This window comes from Mustela nivalis (genome assembly GCF_964662115.1).
Source record: "Mustela nivalis genome assembly, chromosome: 2".
Taxonomy (NCBI): Eukaryota; Metazoa; Chordata; class Mammalia; order Carnivora; family Mustelidae; genus Mustela; species Mustela nivalis.
Genome location: NC_139021.1, coordinates 156,210,156 through 156,234,057, shown reverse-complemented (window position 1 = coordinate 156,234,057; position 23,902 = coordinate 156,210,156). Strand labels below are relative to the sequence as shown.

The following is a 23,902-nucleotide window of genomic DNA, read 5'->3' as shown; positions in this document are numbered from 1 at the left end:
TTTGGTTATTGGTGATTGAAATTGTCCTGGTGCTCGACTGTGGGGTTTAAGAAACGAAACAGAGGATCATAGGGGAAGGAAGGGAAAAATAAAATAAGATAAAAACAAAGAAGGAGACAAAGTATAAGAGACTCTTAACTATGGGGAAAAAAACCTGAAGGTTGCTGGAGGGGAGGGTAACTGGGTGACAGACATTAAGGAGGGCACGTGATGTAATGAGCACTGGGTGTTGTATGCAACTGATGAATCACTGACCTCTACCTCTGAGATTAATAATACATGTTAATTAGTTGAATTTAGAGAAAAAAGAAAGAAAAGAAATTGTCCTGGTGCTGCTTTACCCAGGTTTTTGGAGATGCTGGAGTCTGAGGGGGCTGCGATTTCCTAGAGGGTGCAGCACCAGGCCTGCGGAATTTCTCCCTCCCCTCATCTCTAGGGTGTCTGATCCAAGCAAATCTTTACTTTGGGATGGATTCCTCTGTGTTTTATTGCTGTGTGAATGAGGAGTTTCAAAAGTAGGCTGGGTCAGGGTCAGGTGGCTAGGAGGGTGCGGTTTGGGGTAGGGGTGTTTAGAGGCAGAGTAACACAGTGTCTTTGGCATACACCTTTCGTCCCATCTTTCTAATTCCATGGGGGAAATAAAACCACAGTTCAGTGAGTTGAACAGCAAATTTCAAATAAGTAGAATTATCTGGACTCGAATTTTTTTTTTAAGATTATTTATTTATTTATCTGACAGAGAGATAGAGAGCACACAAGTAGGCAGTGTGGCAGATAAAGGAGAGGGAGAAGCAGGCTCTCCGCTGAGCAGGGAGCCCAATGCGGGGCTCAATCCCAAGACCCTGAGATCATGACCTGAGCCGAAGGCAGGCACTTAACTGAATGAGCCACCCAGGACCCCTTTTGAATTTTTTTTTTTTTAAGATTTTTACTTATTGGGGCACCTGGGTGGCTCAGTGGGTTTAAGCCTCTGCCTTCGGCTCAGGTCATGATCTCAGCCTCCTGGGATGAGCCCCCCACCTCCATAGGGCTCTCTGCTCATCAGGGAGCCTTGCTTTTGCCTCTCTCTCTGCCTGCCTCTCTGCCTACTTGTGATCTCTGTCAAATAAATAAGTAAAAATCTTTTTTTTAAAAGATTTTTTTTATTTATTTGACAGAGAGAGAGCATGTGCAGAGGATGAGGAACAAGGGGAGAGGGAGAAGCAGGCTCCCCCGCTGAGCAGGGATCCTGATGCGGAGCTCAATCCAGGGATCCTGGGGTCCATGAGCTGAGTCGAAGGCAGATACTTAACTGACTGAGCCACCTGGGCGCCTTTGGCCTTGTATTTTTTTTAAAAAGTGAATTATGTGTCAGTTCTTATCACAAACTTTTAAGTTTTAAAATTAAAACACCTCCAGGTATGTTTCAGAATCAGTTCCATCACCCTGATGTCTCTGTGGCTTACGTTATAGAACTCAGTGGTGACAGGAGAGTTTCCTTACTTGGAACTGCAGAGCTTTGGACTAGAGAGTGTCAAGGTCCATTACAGCCCATGTGATGTCTCCGCCGTGTCAGGAAACAATAAACCGAAAAGGTAGAAAAAAGTAATTGGTTTTTCTTCTTCTTTGTTTGCATAACATTTAAGGTAACATAAACATGACCCAAGTACTTTATTTCTTTATCCTATTTTTTTCAGTAGATTAAAAAACTCAACTCTAAAAGGGTGAATGGTGAAAAATCCTTCTCCAGTCCTTGTCCCTCATCTTTTGAGTTCTGGGAAACCGCTGATCTTAATTTTTTCCATCTACTTCTAGAGCTGCTTTTTGCATATATAAGCAAATACAAAAATAGAATCTTATTCTCCCTTTCTTGGAGGCAATAGTTACTATATTGATTTTCTAAAATGTTTTATTTGTTAAAGATTCTGATCTATCAAGAGTATTTCTTCCTTTCTTTCTTTTTGTCTCAGAGTTTTAAAAAATTACATATCATAGCCTGCCCCGAACCCCCTCTGGAGTCTAATTTTCTTCCTTCCCTCTCTAGAGGTAACCATTACCATGAATTCAATGTTTATCCTTCCCAGCATGTATTGTTTTATAGGCCTTAAAACTTTATATAAACCATATCATACTGAAAACACCAGTCTGCAGATTTTTCATTCAATTTTATGTTTTTTTATGGTCATATAATTTATATTTTGATTATCACAGAAGTATGAAACTAAGAGCTGTGATATGTAATAATGTAATGTCTGGTCCCTAGAAAGTTTAAAATCTGTCATTTTTTATAATTAAAAAAATCAGTTAATCTGATAATTGACAGGTGAGCCACAATTTATTTTTTTAATAACCTGAAATTATTTTTGCTTCGAAAATCTAATTGTATATATTTGATTTAATTATCTGGATCTTTAAAAAAAAAGTGTTAATAAAGTTTTTCTCATTTATGAAAGCTCCAAAAGCCACCATAGATAATTTGGAAGACAAAGGTATGTATAAAATAGAAAATAAAATGTCCATAATCTATACTACTTCAGAAATAGCCACTATATGCATTTTGGCATATTCCTTTCTAGTCTTTTTTCCTAGGAATATACAAATATTTTGTTTCGGGACACCTGGGTGGCTCAGTCAGTTGAGCATCTGCCTTCCACTCAGGTCATGGTCCTGGGGTTCTGGAATTGAGTCCCACATCAGGCTCCCTGCTCTGTGGGGAGCCTGCTTTTCCCTCTGCCTCTGCCTCTGCTCTCTCTCTGTCATGAAAAAAAAATCTAAAAAAAAAAATAAATATTTTGTTTCAAAACAAGGATTATGTCATATGACATTTATCATCCTTAACATTACTTCATGACCAGGACCTCTTTTCAGTGACTGTTCTTGGGAAATGTGACATAAATAGTTGCTTTGAAGTCTTCATACAACCACCAGATTTTATTTAGCTGGTCCCCAAAGATCAAAGTGGTAAGCAAATGGCATATCTATGTATATTGATTAAATTCAAACCATTTTTTCTCCAAGTTTACTATTTCAACTTCAGTCTACATATTTTGCCTAAGCAAATGTCCTCATTGTGTGATATGACTCAGTGATATGACTCAGTGAAAGTGCAATCTTTGACAATATCAAAGCTCTACTTTTAATATAAGGCTGAAATTTTGCTCCCAAAAAACATACTTCAGATACTTCAGAGTCATAAAGTAATAGGCCCTGTTGGTTATTTGGGTTACAGTAGAAAGCTACTGTGAGACCTGAATGGTTTTCATACACAGTTTTGGTCTTTGTGGGTTCTTGTTTAATAATGAAAACTAAAGATCAGTGTGTTTCCTCCTTATAAATAATCATGTCCGTGGGTGACCTAGAAATAGAATTCTTCTGCTATGCTGTTGAGATGGCACTACGGTGCTAGGAGTGGCTCCAACATCTTCTTTTTAATTGTTGCATACAGTTCCATTGTTTGAATAAACCAGTTTTATCTGTTCTTTGTTACTTCTGCTTCCCATTGGTGTTTGGTTGTTATAAACAATGCTATATTATCCATTTAAAAATTAAGCCCAGGGGCGCCTGGTTGGCTCAGTGAGTTAAGCCTCTGCCTTCAGCTTGGGTCGTGATCCCAGGGTCCTGGGATCAAGCCCCGCATCGGGCTTTCTGCTCTGCAGGGAGCCTCCTTCCTCCTCTCTCTGCCTGCTTCTCTGCCTACTTGTGATCTCTGTCTGTCAAATAAATAAACAAAATCTTAAAAAAAAAAAAATTAAGCCCATTGTTTCAAATGAAGACGAGCATAATATCTATACCTTTTGAGTCCTGTGGTCTAGGAAAGGGCCTGACAGTTGTGAATGTTGCTCTCCTCTATACCTCACACTCACAGGGGGTTCTTACTAAGTAGATAGATTGTTGGACAGATGGGTGGACGCATGCATGCGTGGGTGGGAAGATGGATGGATTCGTGAATTCTTGGATCTCTTGGTTCACGATCTCTTGATTCGTCGAATCTTGTACATCCATCTGTAAAATCTCCTTGCCTATGTGAAAGAACAATATCTAAACTCTTAGTTTCCTTCTCTTATAGATGTTGAAATGCTTCAAGCCGGTACATCTAATCCAATCCCTGGAGATGGTTTCTCTCGGACCACTAAGGACTCTATGATCCGCAAGTTTTTAGAAGGTAATTCGCAACTGTGAGCAGGGAAGCAAAAAGAGGGAAAGAGAAGCAAACGTAAGAACATTGGCTGGTTCCATGTGACAGTTGCTCCATTCACGGAATGGGCTGCCACGTACCTGGCATATGGCGTGATTGAAGGCACTCCATCCCTGTGAGCTGCCCATCAGCCTGTCACAGTAGGCCAGGAAGGAGTTCAGACCGCCGGAGCCACTCATGTGGGTAATAAGCTGCATCCAACTAGACCTATTTTAAAATGCATGGGCTTATTTTTATTTGACTAAAGTTTATTGAGTACTAACTATGAGCTACTCACTGCTCTGGATGTTGGGCCAGAGGACACAGAGAAGAATGAAATGTGATCAAGTGCCCTCAGGAGACAACTTTCTGGAGAAGGTGGAGAACACAAAGGAGTGGATGCAAACATTGTTAAGTTGAGCCTATCTTGCGTCATGGTTAAGAACATGAACTCTGATCTGTATTTAGTTCCCCCTTCAGCTGGCTGGAAAACCTTGGATAAACTTTCAACTCCTCTGGGCCTCCGTGTCCTCAGGTGAATGTTGTGAGAATTAAATGATGTATTGTCTAGGGGGCCTCAGAGCAGGGCTAGGCATAGAGCAAGCAAGGAAGGTTTATGATTGTTGTTGTTATTGTCATTATTATTATCATGGAAGGTCAGAGAGGGAAGGTGTTCAGTTGTGTTGCTGATTTCTTAACTCTGTCCAATCATTTACAGTTAATGGGAGTGGGGTCTGTTGATAAAGTAGGCATAGAAAGCAGGACGCTAAGAGGATGGGGTTCAGGATGGGAGAAGCAGTTTTGACAGTGAAGAGGAAAGAACAGTTCTGAGTAGTGGTAAGTAAACCATAGCCTGGCTAGCTGCCTGTTTTTATAAAAAAGTTTTATTGGAACACTTTATATCCATTCACTTACTATTGTCTATGGCTGTTCTCATGCTGTAAAAGCAGAAGGGGACAGGCACCTTGGGAATCACTGTCACTAGTAGGGTAGCCACCTGCTCCCCCAGGATGCCTCATTTTGTTAACATCAGACAAGCCTCTCCAGAATTTCTTCATGCGCTTGTACAAGATGTTCGAAGATGAGCAGGTGGGAACTTCTCCACTAGTGGAAACTTTCTCGAAGGGAGAACATTAGAACTCAGAGCCCCTGGATAAGTTGGGACCCCTGGTCAATGAGTCTTCTGGATCCAGGACACTGGGAAGCCAAGAGTGGTCTCCCCACAGCTCAGAAAAGAGGCAACTAAAAAGCTTCTGATAAATCACTGAATTGGAAATCTTGTAGGAAGAAGGCCCAAGCTTTATGCATTTCTGTATCTCAAACAGGCATTTAATAAAGATCTATTGATAGCAGCGTGGTGCTGGGGAGAAGAAGGAAATGAGAGGAGAACCCCTACTATGTGTAGGCACTGAGCTGGGTGCTTTTCCTCTACTGTCTCATTTTGTCTTCACAGTACATTGTGAATAGATCTCAGAGGGAAATCAGGCTCAGAGAGGGTATATGAGGTGCCCGAGGTCACACAGCTCACGTGGATGAGGGGCGATGCATATGGTCGGGTCTGCCAAGATTCTCAAACCCACTGCAATCGGGTCCCAGCACAGAGTATCGCACCAGGAAGTGGGCAGCAAAAACCTTATGGCTGTGGGACCCCAGGGACAGAGGGGGAGAGGCAAGCATCTTTCTGATTGATGGATGGCAGAGTGGGGGGCAAAGGTTGCAAAAAAACCCATAGAGCATGGAGGTTGAGACAGGTTCTGGAGACAGCTTTCCTGGATGCCAACTAGCTTTACGTAACTATGGGCCTATTATTTAAATCCCCAAGGGCCCAGCTTCTTCAATTGTGAAACAAGAGTGATTATAGTTCTTCCACAGTATCGTTAACACCGTCTAAGGTGACAATGCGGGTAATATACTTGGAACAGCACTTGGCACAGAGAAGTCCACAGCAAGCATTTGCTGTGGTCATTTTATTGCTGGAGCCATTGTTGACGACACCTCCTGGCTGCCCTCATGCTGCTGCCCAGGCACCAGAGGGTGGTTCCAAGGGTCTTTTGGCTTTGGGGGCTATGCTCCCTTTTCTCTAGTCCCAGTGGGATGAATAACTGAATGCCAGCAGTAAAATTAAGATGATAGAGCCTAGTGCTCACTCCCTTTCACTGCATTGATGGTGATATCAGTGTTTTCTCAGTTGTTTCGCGTGGGGTTCTCAGTAGCTCATACAGGAGACGGTACAGGGGAAGATCTTTGCTGGGCAAATAAGTTATGGTCACTCACTCTGTTCTTATGACTGTCAATCACCCAGTTTGTTTGGTCATTGCTTTCCGGCACTTTTCTCTGTGTTTCCAGGTAACAGCATGGGAATGGCCGGTTTGGAGCAGGAGCTGCACCACGGAGGTCCAGAAGAAGATGTGTATCACACGGTGGATGACGATGAGGCCTTTACTGTGGACCTGGCCAACAGACCCCCTGTGCCGGTGCCCAGGCCTGAGGCCGGTGCCCCTAGCACTCACCACCTGCCTGACAATGAGCCATACATTTCTAAAGGCAAGTGTGGCAGGGAGTGATGGTCAGCGGACTCTTTGGGGCTACTTGACGAGAATTCCCCTCATCCTCTTAGCTTCTGAACCACTGTGCTGAGACTGTGCTTATCTGAATGGTCTCTAGCCAGCCCCAGGAGATGGGGTTAGAGCTCAGGGAAGATTCTGGAGCTGGCCCACGGGCCATGGTCAGGGTCACTTCTGGCTTTCCCAGACATATTCACGTGCCGTATGAAGACAGACCTCTACTCCAGATGGCAAGAATGCTGGTATATTTTTATCTCCTGAAACTATTAAACTATTATTAATTTTTAATAGTTGACATTTATTGAAATCTACCAAGAGTACTCCCATCTGGAACATGTCATTTCATCTTTACAGTAATGTATTAGGTAAAGGCTGTTATCATCTCCATTGTACAGTTGAGGAAGACGGAGACCTACTGGGGTGACTATTACCATGTAGCAGAGTCAGAATTTGAACTCAGGACATGAGATTCCACAGTCCTGGCTTTCAGCCACTATGCTAGGCTGTCTACCTACATACACTAATACAAACTGGTGAGAGCCAGGTCTGACTTCTTCACAGTGGTCCCCGGGATGTCAGTTAGATGCTGACGCATTGTCAGTTTCGCTCTCTTTTAAGACTCAATTATGTTGAGAGGATTACAGATACTGTAAGAGCTAGGAATTGGCAGATCTATGCACCTGACCTCCATTCCCTTGTTAATAGCATTAAGAAGTTGTGGGAGGTGTGACAAAAGGAGATCACGAATTGGGAAAGTAACCCTCAACCAGAGCTTCAGGTACAGGGTGACCAGCTACATATGAAATTCAGACAAACAGCAAATAATTTCTATCTCAAATATTGCATTTTTTTTTCAGTTTTGATTTTGAGTCGCACTTCCTTTTATTCTCCAGTTTCAAGGTGCTCCAGGCCCAGCCCATGTTCTTGTCCACGTTACCCTTTTCTTTAACGACCCATCATACCCTCTGGCTGGCTTTGTCTTTCTGGCATCGAGATCCTGTCTGTTTGGGATGCCTTTATTCCATAATCCCTCTAGTTTTGGCACCTTTGCTGCCTCCTACGGGAGGTGTGTTTTACAGAACTGCATACAGTGGCCCAAAATGTGAGCCACCGTTTCCATTTTTGCATAAGATTTTGGCCATTTTTCCAGTAAATATCTAAAATATTTTGAAGCCCCTTAGAAAGAAATCTGATTTGGCTTTTACCTCATAGTTTTTGCAGAAAAAAGTCAAGAGCGGCCTGGGAATTTTTACGTTTCCTCAGAGAGCATCCGGAAAGGTAAGTCCCATGTGCTCAGCTTCCTTTCGTATGACCTGAACTTCCGGGTGGCGAGAGCATTCGTGTTTCAATAATTCGCAGGTGTAACGACTCCTCAGCCCTGAAACACAGAGAGGTCCAGGGGACACCTTGCATGGTCTGTACTGATGGTGAGGGGAGAGAAGTAGAGATTGGGGCACCTTAGAATAGCGTACAGATTGATCATACCGAGAATACAAACATACTAGAATGTATCTGTGACAGCACACAAAATAGTGTAAATAGTGAGATTGGTGCCAACAGGATGAAAGTGGGTGGCTTGGCCCCCAGGCTTTATCTAAGGATACAGCCTTACCTGCTATTTACTTACACCAGCTGTACTGGCTAGGCAACACTTTCATTCATCTTTTATTGAAGAGACATTTTGCTTGCGGTTGGGTAACATTTTTTCTTCCCTTTTTTTCCTCCTCAAAAGACTTTTTCGGGAAGTATGAGGAGATATGCCCTCCTTTTTTTTCTTAATTAACTTCTGTGTCCTAAAGAGAGACACTCCATGTTATCCCATCGAGGATTCTTATGAAAAGGAGACACGACACCATCTAAGCTTTGGAAGGCATCCCAAGGAGTTAGGTAGCAGGAGAGTGGAATTGATGGGCATATGCTTTTTGCTTTCTCCCCACACCCCTTTCAGCACAATTAAAGACAGCCTCGAAGAAGGCAAGTCTGGGAGAAAGGTTTGTAGGTGTGTATAGACAGATGAGTGAATGGCTGGGAAGAACAACAGATGAACTTCTTTGAAGTCCTCTCTCATTTTCCTTCTTGCTCTCTCCCTGAATCACAATGTCCAGAGGGGGTCCTGCTAGAGAAATTCAGATTCAGAGATAGCCCTGTGTGAAATGAGCAGTAAAATGTCAGGTCATCCTCATAAGCCCCAGTGGCCCGATCACGTCTGCAGGGAACTCATTTTCCACGGAACTTAATGGACTCACAGCTGGAGAAAGAGAGGGGTTGCCTTCATATTTTCTGAGAATCTCCAAAGCAGAGAACCATGACTTCGTCATGTGGAGGAGAGGTTGGCAGAGGAACAACCCAAGGAGAACCACTTAGCACCTAATTTATACCTGGTGACACTGGAGATAGATCCTGGTTCCATTGACATTCCAGTCTTCTTGGGTATTTCATGTCCATGGGTCCACAGTCATGGTGCCCATGCAGTTTGGAGGCATGGAGGAAAGTAAAGGGCCGGAGCATCCTGCTTTCCTATATTTTCTCCTTCTCTGAATTTCCTGTATTTTCTCTTCTGGGAGTGGATTTTAGTCTAAAGCAGCAGTTCTCAACCACTGTGCTGCCTCTCAGAGGATACTTGCAATGTCTGGGATATTTTTGGTTGTCACAGCTGAGGCAGGGGAGGCTGTTGGCTTCTAGTGGGTAGAGGGGATGGCCTGGGATGAGGCTACATCCTACAGCATATAAGATGCCCCCGCCACAACAAAGAACTCTCCAGTCCAAGGTGTCAATAGTGTCGAAACTGAGAAATTTAGTCTCAATGGCTAATGGCTAATGGCTTCTTGGTCATTCAGGTTTGGGGGTTCTGTTGACTTGCCCAGTGGGTGCTGTTCCTGCCTCCTAAAATGCTGTGGCCTTGTCTACTTTAGTATAACAGGCTTTGAAGTCATTAGCTGCTCCCCCCTCCCTGATTTGTTGTCCTATGCCCCCCTTCTTCATTCCACATGGAATCGTTCTCTTGAGATGCGTCCTCCTGAGCCTGTGACCAGCCTCGTTAACCCCACTTGCCTGCCTGCCCTCCCTGATCGGGGAGCTGTCATCCTGAGTTTTGCCATCCTTTGCAGAGCCTCTCGTCCGACCATGGAGGGACAGGCCTCAGTCAAGTATATATGACCCTTTTGCTGGGATGAAAACCCCAGGCCAGCGGCAGCTGATCACCCTCCAGGAGCAGGTGAAGCTGGGCATCGTCAACGTGGACGAGGCTGTGCTCCACTTCAAAGAGTGGCAGCTCAACCAGAAGAAGCGGTCGGAGTCCTTCCGCTTCCAGCAGGTAACCGGCTTTGTCTGGTGGGTTTCAGGTCCTTTTCATCACTGGGCAAAGGGGAGGATGGGGTCAGCGCTGTCTTGTGTGCTGCTGTAATGGAGCTTCTGTGGCCAGGCCCGGGATGGGTGTTTTGAGTGTCATTGTGAATCCATGCGTGTATATGTCTGTCCTCTGTCATCTGTACCCACACGGCCCCCAGGCTGAGAACTGGATGGCTTTGCCAGTTGCCGTGAGTCTAGGGATCAGGAACAAAGACTTACCTGTCAACCCTAATTTTTCAGCTGCCCCTTCCCTCTGCATGTGGTCCTATACTTTGGCTTTCTGGCCTTTTTTCTTTTCAGAACCTTTCTCTCTACTCCTAGTGCCAGCTCTCTCACAGAACCGTCACACCTTTGAACTCAGAGAAGCTGGACTGTTCCCAAGAGATAGAACTAAGACAACAAAACAAGTCACAGACCAAAAATCACCCACATTAGAGCATGCTCACACACAAACAGTATTTCTGTAGGCACATATACAAAAGCAGAGCCAGAGGTCAGGAGATGGTACCTCAGGGCCATCCCTAGGGTGACCATTTAGGAGTCTGGGATTGGAGGATGGGGCTCCTGGAGGAGACTCCTGTTTTGTTCTTTTTTTTTTTTCTTTTAAAGATTTTATTTATTTATTTGACAGAGATCACAAGTAGGCAGAGAGGCAGGCAGAGAGAAAGTGAGAGAGGGAAGCAGGCTCCCTGCTGAGCAAAGAGCCCGATGTGGGACTCAATCCCAGGACCCTGAGATCATGACCTGAGCCAAAGGCAGCGGCTTAACCCACTGAGCCACCCAGGCGCCCTCCTGTTTTGTTCTTTAAATATTATTTATTTATTTATTTGAGAGCGTGTGAGCAGGGGGAGCGATAGGCTGAGGGAGAAGCAGACTCCTTGCTGAGCAGGGAGCCCAACACGGGGCTCGATCGATCCAGGGGTCCTGAGATCATGACCTGAGCTGAAGGTAGATGCTTAACCGACTCAGCCACCCAGGCACCCAAGACTCGTGTTATTTTTGTAAGAATCTATATAACTCCATACGTGTACTTCATGCACAATTTAAAGCAATTGGAAGAACTCAGACTTGACCTTAGGAAGCATATCCGTGGTCCAGCCCTTTCGTATTAGAAAGAAGAAGCTGTGCCTGGGGCGTTAGGGGACAGGTCCAAGACCCCTCACCTGGGAAGTGGAGGGAAAGGCAGGATCAGAATGGTTGCTTTTTCTCTCCATCTCCCCATGGTGCTTCCCAGAAGGTGTATATTCTGTCCTCTGTCCTCAGAAGACCTGACACACCTGCTTTTGGGGGGCCAGCACTCACCTACTGCAGAGATGGAGTCCTGTCTCCCTAGCATGGGAGTAGTGAGTCATCGAGCAGCATTTGTCCAGCTGGGCCAACAGTCTACTGACAATGCTCAGCACTGAATGACCTAACCTCTTCTGTTGCTCATAGTGTGTATTGCAAGAGGAGTACCATTGTTCCCATTTTACAGATAACTGAGGCTTGGAGAGTAGTGAGGCAGAGGAGCCCTTTCTCACACCAGGGTCTATGCTCCCTTCACTACACTTTATGCCTTCTTAGTGCTCCCTGAAAGAGGGTCCCCCGCTCTGCTGGCTGACCTCCCTCCTCCTGGAGATCTGACGGTGAGGTGGTGCTCCAGTGCCGACAGGAACCCCGGGTCCTCCTCTTTTAGGAGACGCAGGGAAGCTGCGGTCCTATGGGAATAGCCTGGCTTTGGGCAAACAACGTTTTTCTTCCTCCTGGCCAGTCACTGGCCCACGGAGCATGGTAGTTAAGAGCAGTTAGGGTTCCGGGGCCTGGCAGCCCAAGTCACATCCTTGTTCTGGTACTCGGGGCTGGATGACCTCGGCCTTTCCGTACCTCTGTTTCCCATCTCACATGTGAAGGGAGAACATTGGACAAAGTAAACCACATAAAGGACTCAGCATGCCAGGCACTCAGTAAATGCAAAGCAGATGTTAGCTGTCTCTGTCTGTATCCAAGAGGCTTCTCCTGGTCCCTTGAACGTGCCTAAAAACTCTTGGGTATGGTTGACAACGGGGGCTCATATTTGCCATGGCAGGCAATCCCAGCCCGTGGGAGCTGACCCTACTCTGTGCCCTTGAGAGCCTCTGGATATTTCTAGAGCATCCCCCATCCCAGGACTGGTGGTTGTGAAGACTGTTCTGGGGGCTGCCCCCATCTTCCCTTTCCTCTATGCCTCTGTCCACTTGTCTGTCTCCTTCACTTCCCCTCCTGTGAGTGGGCACCGCCCAGGTTCCCTTCAGGTCCTTCTCTGTGCAGGTGGTCTTGAGTCCGTGTCCCCTTTCCGGTCCCACCTGTGGACCGGTGCAGCCACCAGCTGGGTGTGTCCTGCTGAGGCGCTCACAACTTGCAGCATGTCCAGCAACAAACCATACCTTGGGGCTGCTTCCCTGTCCTGGCTCCCCATTTCTGTTCACCGCACTGTTAACTTCCAGACTCTGAGGTTGAGACGTTCTATCCCTTGGGCTCTTCTCCCTCACTGCCCTGTCTCCAGCCAGCTGCATGTGTTGCTTGGACTTGCTCTGTGATGTCCTTCCTCTTGCATTGGCTCCTTCCTTCCTATGCCCTCCGGTGCCAGCTTCTGGCACCTTCGTGGGGCCTGCCACATAGTCTCTAGGTGGTGGATCTCCTTGCTGCCGACTCCTCCCACCTCCACTCTGTCAGACCTTAAACCTGTGCCCAGTCCACACCTTCCCGTGTTTCCCTGCTGCTTCCTGGACCCAGCTCAGTCTCAGCTGTAGTCACAGTCCAAACACCCCTCCCACGCTGGCCTCCTTTGGCTCCTTCAGGGGACCTTTCTGGATGTCTAGATGTTAGTCCCTGGGCATTTTCTCTCAGATGTTCAGATACTTTGAGGTAGTTGTTACTAAAATAGCAACAAATTACAGCCCTCACATGTCTATTCAACCTTTGCTCAATGACTGATAGACTTGACTGCCTGCTCTCGGAAAGCTATAAGGCCTGGTGTCTTGGCCTTTAAGAGTGCACAGTCTCTCTGAAGATTCAACACACACACACACCCCAAGGCCACACACATGCACAGATGAGCTGGGCCAGGCCGCATATCTCAGGGCCAGGTGGCATCTATGGTCACTAAGGCCTGGGGCGGTCTGGAGAGCCTTAAGGCAGAAGGTGGACCTTGACCCAGACCTGGAATGAACTGATGGGGAGGAATCATCGCCCTTCACATTTCAAAGGGTCTCAGAGACAGATGGGTGCATGGAGTATTTCCAAACACTCCAGATTGGCTTGGTAAAGGAGCCTACAAGGAGGAGGGCAGGGGGTTTTAAGGCTGGGAAGAAGGTGGGAACCAGAGCGAAGGGGAGACTCTTTGTTGTAGGAAAGGGGTCTGCTCTTCAGGCACAACTTCTACGAGTACTTGAGTTTCTCTAGGGGCCGATGGCAAATGCACTCAGTCTCATTTGCATGTTGGAGATGTTATTGCAATGGAATGTATCTTGCAAACAGCATAAAATCTGAAAGAAACTCTCAATGCCCAGAGGGTATTATTTCTCCTATATACTTTGAAAATGAACTGAATTTTTTTCCAGGAAAATCTTAAACGGCTGAGAGACAGCATCACCCGAAGACAAAGGGAGAAGCAAAAGTCAGGGAAGCAGGCAGGTATGTAGCTTTTGGGGTTGCTGCATTGTGGGGTCTGCTGGCACCTGTTGTTTCTAACTCTCCTTTCTGCTGTGGCTGGAATGGGCAGAATGCTTGCCCAGTGCCTATCACCCTGTTTACAGTTCTGGGTATCCCACTGTACTCTGAGGTTCTTTTGGGCAATGGCTTTGTCTTTTTTTTTTTTTTTTTTTTTTTTTCACTGCAAGAGGGCATGTGGGGTGTGAGAGGACAGAGGGAGAGGGAGAGAGAGTCCTAAGCAGGCTTCACACTCAGTGCAGAGTGTGGTGCAGAGCTCCATCCCATGACCCTGAAATCATGACCTGAGCCAAAACCAAGAGTCAGATGCTTAACCAACTGAGCCACCCAGGGGCCCCTGTCTTGTTTATTCTGTGTCTCTAGTACCTGGCCCATAAGACATGTCACCAAGGAAATGAAAAGATTAACCTCTGCATCTCTCGTCCTCTCACTCAAAGAGGAGGATAAAACTTTCTCCCCAGGCACCTATCTCTCCCCGCTTGGCATTTAGGAAGACATGTTTTTTGAGCAGAGAAAGGAGAAAATCCCATGCATATAGTATCTGTTTCTGAATGAAGCAGGGAATGGCATCCCGGGTGTCCACAGCACACAGTGCTTCAGAAGCCAGGACCCAGCAGTGGCAGGGCTGCTGCCAGGTGGAGTAGGGGTCCAATAGCAGGGCCACACATTCCAGTTGTGTACACGGAGGACCAGGCCTCTTGGCACCGCTAGCCCTGAGCAGTGATGGGCATTTGCCTACATTGAATATTTCCACCAAGAGCCTCTGGCATGGTGGGTCTCTGTGATTTATTTTGGCCAGCCTATGCCAAGTAGAGCTGGCAATAAAAGCCTTCCAGAAACTCTCGGATCTTGAGTAGAGCCCCAGTAAATAAAGGACTAAGTTTGTGTATAACTTCCATAGTCTGTCTCCAACTGCCATCAATAGCCTGACTTCTCATGACCCTGGCCAGACAGGTGACACCCCAGTCTTTAAAAATGACATCTTCCTCCTACGGGCCTCTTGCTCATGCCTTTTCTTTCTCTCCTGTGTGAAGACTCCTGGGCTGCAAGACCCAGCTGGCAGCCCCTGCTCTGTGAGGCATTCTCGGGCCCCTGCACCCCATTCCCTACATGAGTATTTATAGGACCTACTATCCTTGCATTCATCTAGCACTTCTCTTTTGCTGCCTCTGATTGCTGTTACCTCATTCCTGCATTCAAACCATCAATTCCCAGAGGTTCTGCTTCCAAAATGCATCTTCAGTCTGATGATTGCTGACTGTCTCCCTTGCCACAGCTGCATGCATTCTGCCATCATCTCTTCCTGCATGAATGAGGCGCCTCTTCAGTTGTCTCCCCATGTCTACTCTCACTTCTCTACAGTTAATTTTCCGAACTGCAGCCAGTGATCTTTTAAAATAAAAGATCAGATCATGCCAGTCCCTTGCTCAAAACCTTCCAGGGCTCTGGTCCCACCCAGAGTAAAATCACCCTCCTCACTGTGGCCTGAGAGGGCCTACGTGGTCTCAGCCCTGAGCTCACCTCACTGACCTCCACTTTTCCTTTCAACTCTGTGCTCTCATCCCAAAAGGACTCCTTTATTGTTCCTCTAACGAGTCAAGAGCAGCCCTCCCCAGGGCCTTTGCACTTGTCTCTCCTCCACTTTTCCCATGTCTTCACTGACTGGCTCTTTCCTCCTTCAGAGTTTGGCTGTAAGTTCTCTTCAGAGAGGCCTTCTCCACATTCTCTCCAGAGTGACCGTCTGCCACTCACTGTGCTTTTACTCACACTCTTTTCACATATCACAGACTGAAATTATGTGCCTATTCTCCCGGAAATTTTCTAGCCCATTCCCGTCATTTCCTGTAAGCTCCCTGAGGGCAAGAGCTTGGCTGTTCTGTGCTTTCCTGAATCCCCAGAATATAGGACAGTACTTTGATTGGGCTCAAGGAATCTCTGTTGGAATAAAATGTTTGGTAACACCATTCATTCATTCCACAAACATCTACCTGAACGCCAGGTTCTCTGCCAGACATAGAGACCCATAAAGCAAGATCTTTACCATTGGGTAATTTATGAGTTAGTCTTTTCCTTGTGTAGGTCTGATTTTCCCAGCTAGAGCCTGCCCCACAATGCCTAGTGCAGTGTTTTGCATATGGCCCTAGCCTACTGAATATTAATGATTTTGACCATTTGGGAAAAGAGGCATACAGAGGTTATAACCATGGCAGAAGGTCAGAGAGGTCATCCTAAGATGTCTGCTTGGGTGGCTAGATTTTACATGTATGCTTCTGCTACCGAAACTCACACGTGTTTGCCCTCCCGGCTGAAGGGAGGAGAAAGGAGAGAAGGCAGAAAATCTGGTTCAAGATCTGCATAGTAATCTTCAGGTCAGACCATAGGTTCTAGGTAGAAAAAGGGATGAGGTGCTTTTTAAAACTAGAATGCATAAACCCAAAGACAGAAGCCTTGATTAAATGAAACATTTCATACTTAGACACAGAGGCAGCCTCAAAAACAGCTGTGATTTGGTGGTACGTGAGTGTTTGAAGTCCCAAGAGTTGTAGTGTTGGAATTACAGGCGTTGGGCAGCGGGGGTCTAAACTGAGCCCACTGGGTGTTCTCACACCTTTACCACCCAGACAATGGAGACGCAGAAGCAAGACCCACACACATGGTGGAGAGTCAAAGGGGACCAGAGTGGGCCTTGTGGCATTCAGGGTTGGGGTCAAGTTCCTAGCTGCTGCTTTCCCCAACTAGCTGGGAACCAGACAAGATAAGTGCCCCAACTGAGCCTCAGTCCTCATCTACAAAGTGGCACAAATAAAAATGCCTCCCCCATGAGAGTTTTGTGAGGATTGAACAAGTTAGGGGACAGCTGGGGCCTCGTGCAGATGCCTGGCACGTGGACACACCCTACGGACCATACACCTGCACAGCAGCTGGCATCCTCTCAGTCAGGTCCCCCCAGGGAGCATGTGCTGGGCTTAGACTCACCATCCAGGGTCCAGTCCTGGACTCCTGGGTTTTGGAACATTATACAAAGTTCACCCAAAGCTAATGAGCTCTGAATAAGTGATACCTGTCAGTGTCGTTACACTAGAATGGTCAAGGTCTACATTTTTTCAAAGGAACATGGTTAAATGCCCTCGCTTCCCTTCCCCTCTACTCTTCAAGAGGAAGACCCTCTGGCTAGGTTTGAGGGGGAGGTGTTAAGTATTTTACTTTTACATTAGGGGCTTTGATTAATGTCATAACTAGTAGAAAATCAAACCATATCTAATTTGACACTAGACCGAAACAACTGGTGACCACATTCCCCCATAGGGAGAATGTTCGACCCATTAGCCCCAAGAATTTCCTTTCATGTTCACTTTTTTTTTTTTTTAAGATTTATTTATTTATTTGAGAGAGAGAGAGCACAGTGGGGAAAGACAAAAAGAGAGCCCCAAGCAGACTGTGCTCCATGCAAAGTCCGACTTGGGGCTTGATCTCACAATCTGAGATCAGGACCTGAGCCGAAACCAGGAGTCAGACACTTAACTGACTGTGCCACCCAGGCTCCCCTTGTTTTTGTTTTTTATTGTGGTAAAATACCCATAACATAACATTTATCCTTGATCCTAAATGTACAATTCAGTGGTGTTAAATACACCCATATCATGCAACCATTACCATGATCCATTTCTAAAACGTTTTCTTCCCCAACAAGGATTTGAGAGCAAAGAGCTGATGTGGGAGATGATCCCGGGGAACACAGGGGGAGTGGGGAAGTGAGAGAGGAAGAGAGAGGGGACCAGCAAAATGCAGTTACCACTGTGGAGACTGGAGCTTCTTGTCCCAGGAGACACTGGGATTCAATGGACAGCACCATGGGAGGGGCCAAAAAGTGGGGGCATTTATACGCCAGCTCCCATGTCTGGGGGAAGTCCCTTGGGGGAGGGGTGCTTGTCATCTAGTTTCCAGACAAAGCCTCAGGCAGTTTGGAAGTTGGACCCTATGCTCCATGTTATATTCACTGCATAGCCCCAGGGCTGCTTGTGTGTGCTTGTGGAAGTACTGGGATGGTGTAGAACTGGGATGGTGTAGAACATGGATGGTGTAACTCAGAGGGGCTGGCATGGCCCGTGGCTTGTTGGACACCCCAATGAAGACAGTCCGTGTTTGTGTTCTGGGTGTGTGGGGGGCTCATCTGTGGCAGGACGGGGTGGGGTGGGGTAGGGGAATGCAGGGGAAGAGATTAGGATTGTGACAGGTTTAGGGCAACCTACTCTGCTTTGACCATTGCATCTCCTTTAAAAAAAAGAAATCTGTTTTCCACATTGAGCTTCTGTTTTTATCAGAGGAAAGAGTTCTGCTTTCCCGGGCACCTGCATGGCTCAGTTGGTTAAGCATCTGCCTTCGGCTCAGGTCATGATCCCAGGGTCCTGGGGTCAAGCCCCACATCAGGCTCCCTGCTCATCAGGAAGCCTGCTTCTCCCTCTGCCCCTCCCTGTGTTTGTTCTCTCAATCTCTCTCTCTCTTTCTGTCTCTCAAATAAATAAATAGAATCTTAAAAAGAAAAGAAAAGAACTCTACTTCCTCCCCACCCTTGCCAAAAGAAAAAGAAAAAAGAAAAGCATTTAGAAACCAGTGACACACAGAGTAACATCGATCTGTAGGAAAATTAGGGCTGACAAATGGCATTTCTGCTTAAAGGACCTTTTCTAGGAACGGAGCCCATTCTAAACATAAGGGCTGTCTCTGTTTATTTAGAAATCTCATTTGCCTTAGGAAAGAAAAGCGGTAACTATTTTCCTTTGATTTGGGTTAGAATACCAAGGATAATTAAAAAGTAAGATTCTGTTCATAATAACGTGCTAGTCTTTCTTCAGCCTTGGGGAGTTGTTTTATTCTTGCTGGGATGGTGTAGAACATGGATGGTGTAACTCAGAGGGGTTGGCATGGCCCGTGGCTTGTTGGACACCCCAATGAAGACAGTCCGTGTTTGTGTTCTGGGTGTGTGGGGGGCTCATCTGTGGCAGGATGGGGAGGGGCAGGCCAGGTGCCAGGCAGCCTGCGCTCCTGTCCCTCCACTCCAATCACTGCATCCCTTTATGATCCAGGACAATCCCTTAAACCATTCTGTGCCTCAGTTTCCTCACCCATGGCTGTACCTGACTTATCAAGTTCACGGGGAAGAAGTGAAGTTCGGAGCAGGTATAATGACCCATGTGGACATGCTCCGGGAAAAGTACTGTGCAATATAGTACTGGTTGCTATTCCTGCCATTGTTTCTTTCTTCCAAGAATATCAGGCTTTGATAGACTGGCTCTACTTGATTTTTTGAACTTCTGACTCCTATTTTTTTTTTTTTTCTGTGTATTTTACTTTCCTTCCTCCTAGAACCGGTTGAGGGTGGGAAATCGCTGCCTCGAAGTGAATTAAGCAGATAAGAACCTCCCTTTAAGAGAGTGTTGTTAAAAAAAAAAAAAAATACCAGGTCAAAGCTGAAGAAAAAAAAATAATAAAAGGCTGATACCCATTTGGGCCCCAAGACGCTCTGGGCCCACACCCAGGTGCAGAACAGCCGGCGGGTCTCTGCCCACATGGTTCCAGGCTCAGGAGGCTGCTTGCCCTGCGCCGTGGTAATGAGGAGAGCCTGAGGGTGTGGGAAGGATCTGTGTCACACTGAGACCTAGAAAGCTGGTTTAATACTAGGACCAAACACTGCCCTTGGAACCCGTCTCCAGGATGAGGCATGTGTGAGGTCCATGCAAACCACAGTCCAGCTTTGTGGCATCCTCTGTGTGGAGTGTTTCCCACAGGCTCAGTCTACCCTGTCCTCGAACTTCCTCTTTCCTATGGCTGTCATTTCCCTATTCGCGGTTCTTAGGCAGATTCTGGCTTTGGTTCGAGGAGCCACCTCTGCTCCTGGACTCCCTGAACCCCTGGCCACACCCATCCCACAGCAGAGGAGAGGCGGAGGAGGATGTGGGGCCCTGGAGATAAGAGCACCTGGCTGGAAAGTACACGGAGCTCACACCTCTCCCAGAGGCCCTGTGCCCGGACTTGGGAACGATCAGGGCATCACGGGAGCCCTGTGACGCCAGCTCACCTGGTGTTCACACTCTCCCGGGGAGGAAGTGGGCAATGGGCCCTCACAGATATTTTGTTCTGCTCAGTCTAGAACCCAGGGTGGAAATCTAGGGAGGACTGAAGATCAACTACTGGGCGGGCTAAGCCAGTCAAGAGACCAGTTTAATGCTGTGCAGAGCGAAGGAATAATCTCTTCCTAAGTCTGTCGGGTCCAAAGTCACTGATCAGCTTCACAAGTCTCAGAACCTTTTATGGGGCTGATGGACTCACTTCCATTAGCCCTCTGGGCCGTTGCTGTCAGCTGCAGACTGCGCACCTAGCACCCATCATTTGTTGAGGGATTCAGAGGCCGTATGAGTAGTGGTTAGGAGCCTGGACTCCAAGCCTGGGTTCAAGTCCCATCTGTCCCACTTACCAGCCATGTGCTACTCCACTTCTCTGGAACTAGTTTCCGTTGGGAATGGTGATAATACTGTTTACTTCGTGGGTGTTGGGAAGCTCCTAGAACTCTGCTGGTGCATAGGATAACCAGCTATTAGGGTCAACAGTGCTCATGGGCCCTCCCTCTGAAAGGGAAGTACTCCACATCCCACAGCTGGAAAGTGGTTGAGCTGCAGCCCCAGACCTCTCCCCAGTCTCAGGCTCTCTGCCTCACGTGGAAGCATTAGTCTTGCTTTCTCCCATGCCTCCACCCCTCTCCTCTATCACGTAGTGATGGCCACACAGGAGTCTGTGAAGTTTCAGTGTTGAATTGGGCAGGCCCCCTTCCCACACTCTCTCCCTTCCTTTCCCTCCCTTGCCCTCCCCAACAGGCACCCACCAGGTTTGGGCCAGGGAGCCGGGCGGAGAGGGAGCAGACGAGCAGTTTGTCTGGTCGCAGGTGCCTTAAAGCTTATCTCTTCTTCTTCTAATTCCAGACTTGGAGATCACTGTCCCAATTCGGCACTCACAGCACCTGCCTGGGAAAGTGGAGTTTGGAGTCTATGAGAGCGGCCCCAGGAAAAGTGCCTTTCCCCCAAGGACGGAGCTAAGGCGAGGAGACTGGAAAACAGATAGTACCTCCAGCACAGCAAGTGAGCGGGGCAGGGGGTGTGCCTTCACATCTGCATTCTCAGCGGTGCCTTTGGGCTTTGGGAACAGTCTGTTGTGAGCCCAGCAAACCCCAGCTGGAGCTTGATTTGGGTTTGGGGGTGTAAGAAATGGGGGACATTTAGCCTGTGCAGTTTACCTTTTTTCAGAGAACCAAAGATCTTTTACATCATTATGCCCTAAAGCCAGGTTTGTGTAATAATATATTATACTGTTCCTTTTATAACTAGAAAAACCTAGTAATGACACCAGTTAATATTTACTGAGCATTTACTATATGCTAAGCCTCTTCTATATATTCTCTGATTTAATTCTCACAATAGCTCTATGGCATAGGCACCATGACCTGTGTTTACTGAGGAGGAAACAGGAGTCCTCATGCCTTGCCCCAAGTTAAATAGCTAATAAGTGGTGGTTTTAGGATTTGAACTTGGGCAGCCTGGATCCGAGGCCCAGACCCTCAACCACTGTCCCTTCTGCTTCCTCAGCTGTGGTAAGGAGAAGGAAAGGGTGCGAAGTCAGAAACATGAGAAAATGATGGACTCACATTTGAGAATTCCAACCTTATAGAGGATTGAGGATCCAATTAGGAAATGTGGGAGACATTTTGGCTGAAAAGCTTGATGGAGTCTGATTGCAACAGACAACACCTGCTTATGGACATGCAGGAGGTGGGGGCTTTGGTTCGATATCTAGGGTGGCGGTAGCGCACCTCAGGCACACCGGCTTCAGCAAAATAGATGGTGTTTCCCTTCTTTTGCACAGTTGAGCATTTTCAAAAGAGCTAGGAAAACAAGGAAAGAATAGGAGACTCGGGACTGAATTTCAGGACTCGTGGCTTCCTAAATGTCAGGCAGAAAACCCCCAAATGGATATGAGGGTAGGAAGATCATCTAAACCCAGGGGTTCTTGATCTTTTCTGCATCAGGGACCGTTTGGGAATCTGATCTGTGCTCTGGATGTTCTTCCCAGAGAAATGCATGGGAGCGTGTATGTACACACTCACGGGGTTGCCCATCCATGGCCTTACATCAAGAACCCCGCCCCTGTCTCCCTTCTTACTTTATGGATTGCGCAGGTATAATCCAGAGCAGGAAAGAGTTTTGCGCAAGGTCACACAGTCGGTGAAGCCAGGGTGGGAGCAGGCCCCAATCTTCTCTCGGCTTTTCATTCCTGCCACTGCTACCTGTTGAAACAGACCCAAAGCCTATCACGTGACCACGGGGGACGCTTCGACCCCGGGTAGAAGAGAAAACTCCTCCTTCCATAATGGGGCGTGGTAATGTGTATCCAAAGCCCTCCTGAGGCAATTTAGAGAATTCTGACAAGTTCCGAAATGGGAGAGCTTTTCCCAGTGTTGGCAGCTGGCTGAGGAAGCACCAGGCAGGTGGCCCATCTCTCAGATGAGAGGTGGAGGAGCACAGTGGTGCAGATCCTCTGTGCATTCCGGGGTGGAGAGGAGGGGTAAATTAACAAGACAAATGGGAAGTACTCATTTCAGGTTCAGATTAACTTGTTTATGTGTATGTTTTACTTTAAGGTAAAGATGGAATGGAAAGCATAAAGTGTGCTTTTTACTTTGTGCAACAGTTTATGGCCCAGGGATGGCTACCTCGTAGATGGTTAGAGAATGTTATGGAATGCCAGACCAGCGGATTTTACTCCAGTCTCTGCTATACAGTTTCAGTTATCTATTGCTGTGTAACAAACTACTGTGAAACACAGTGGCTTGAAATGCACCTTTATTTATACTTGATACTGCACTTGGGCAAGACTCAGTGCAGCTGGTTTAACTCCACTCCATGTGGGTGAGTTGGGGTCACTCACTCCTGCGTGTGTCCTCAGCTGTAAGCCCAGCATGGGTGGGACCATCCTAGATGCTCTGTCATCCTTTGGGACCTTTCCCCTTATGGCCTCTAAGTCAGTAGCCTGAACTCCTTATACTTATATGGTAACACAGTCCAGAAAGGGAACATTCCAGGAGGATAGACTCTGATGTGCAGGTGCTTATCGTGCTTTGCCTTGCATCGCACTCACAAATGTCATATTGATCAGAGCAGCTGTCATCTCTTGGGAACCACAGAAGAACAGTTGCAGGTTAAATCTGGTCATAGCCAAGATTTTAGTTAAGATATTAATGTTATGTTTAACAGAACACAAATTTTATTACAGAAAGACTTTTAACCTTTTCATAGATTGTCGGGTCCATGGTTTTTAAGGGTCATATTGTATTTGGTCACTTTTCCCCCCTCATTCATTTATCCACCAAATATCTGAGGGTTGCTCTATGCATTCTGAGTGAGACTATACACTGGAGACATAAAGATGAAAAAGAAACGGAGACCACCTTCAGGGCCTTGTAGTGGAGTAGAGAAAACATAAAACTAGCATGCTTGTCTGTTCTTTCTTCTTGGTGACACAGGCTGGGAAGAGGAAGGCATTGCCGCCCCTCCCACCCCGGGCTAGAGGGGTGATGACAGGGGCCAGAGCCTCCTACGAACCATGCAGTCCAGAGGGGATGTGGGTAAGAAAGTCAGCCTGGGGAGAGGAGAGGGCCAGGACAGATGAACTGGGGAGCCAAGGTTCAACGCCAAACTTGGGAATTCAAGATTTAGGAATACCCAGGGAAGGCACAATGAGAACTAATGAGTGTGAATTTCTAGGGTCCTGGAGCCAGTGCCTGGACAGCTTTCTGTTCTCTCTCAGTGGACAACTTTCAGAAGGAGGCTGGTTTGTTGTGAGGGAGTGGCATGAAGAATGGTGAAGGACAGGAGGCTTGGCTCCACAGGACTGGGAGGGGTTGCTTCCACTGGGGGAATCTGGAAAGGTTTCCATAGCATTTGCCCTGAGCATTGCAGCCTGAGGTTTTAGCCTTGTGGCTAAGGGTAGGATGGGGACATGCTGGGCAAGTGGACACTTCTATGTACAGGTGACTGACTAGAAAGGAAAAGGTCACATGTTCCTTAAAAAGCAAACTCTGAATCCCCTGGCTTATTAAGTATTT

The 23,902-nt window shown here is 47.0% G+C and overlaps 1 protein-coding gene across 2 annotated transcripts in view; it reads left to right on the top strand.

Moving 5' to 3' along the window:
• The window catches only part of PIK3AP1 (phosphoinositide-3-kinase adaptor protein 1), a 115,310-nt gene that overhangs the window by 78,288 nt on the left and 13,120 nt on the right, over positions 1 to 23,902 (top strand). For both annotated transcript variants that reach the window (XM_082722145.1, XM_082722146.1), the window contains 6 exons: positions 4,046 to 4,141; positions 6,500 to 6,697; positions 7,930 to 7,995; positions 9,825 to 10,030; positions 13,644 to 13,716; positions 20,727 to 20,882. In XM_082722145.1, the coding sequence (XP_082578271.1) occupies positions 4,046 to 4,141; positions 6,500 to 6,697; positions 7,930 to 7,995; positions 9,825 to 10,030; positions 13,644 to 13,716; positions 20,727 to 20,882 (795 nt within the window). The remainder of the gene's footprint in view (positions 1 to 4,045; positions 4,142 to 6,499; positions 6,698 to 7,929; positions 7,996 to 9,824; positions 10,031 to 13,643; positions 13,717 to 20,726; positions 20,883 to 23,902) is intronic.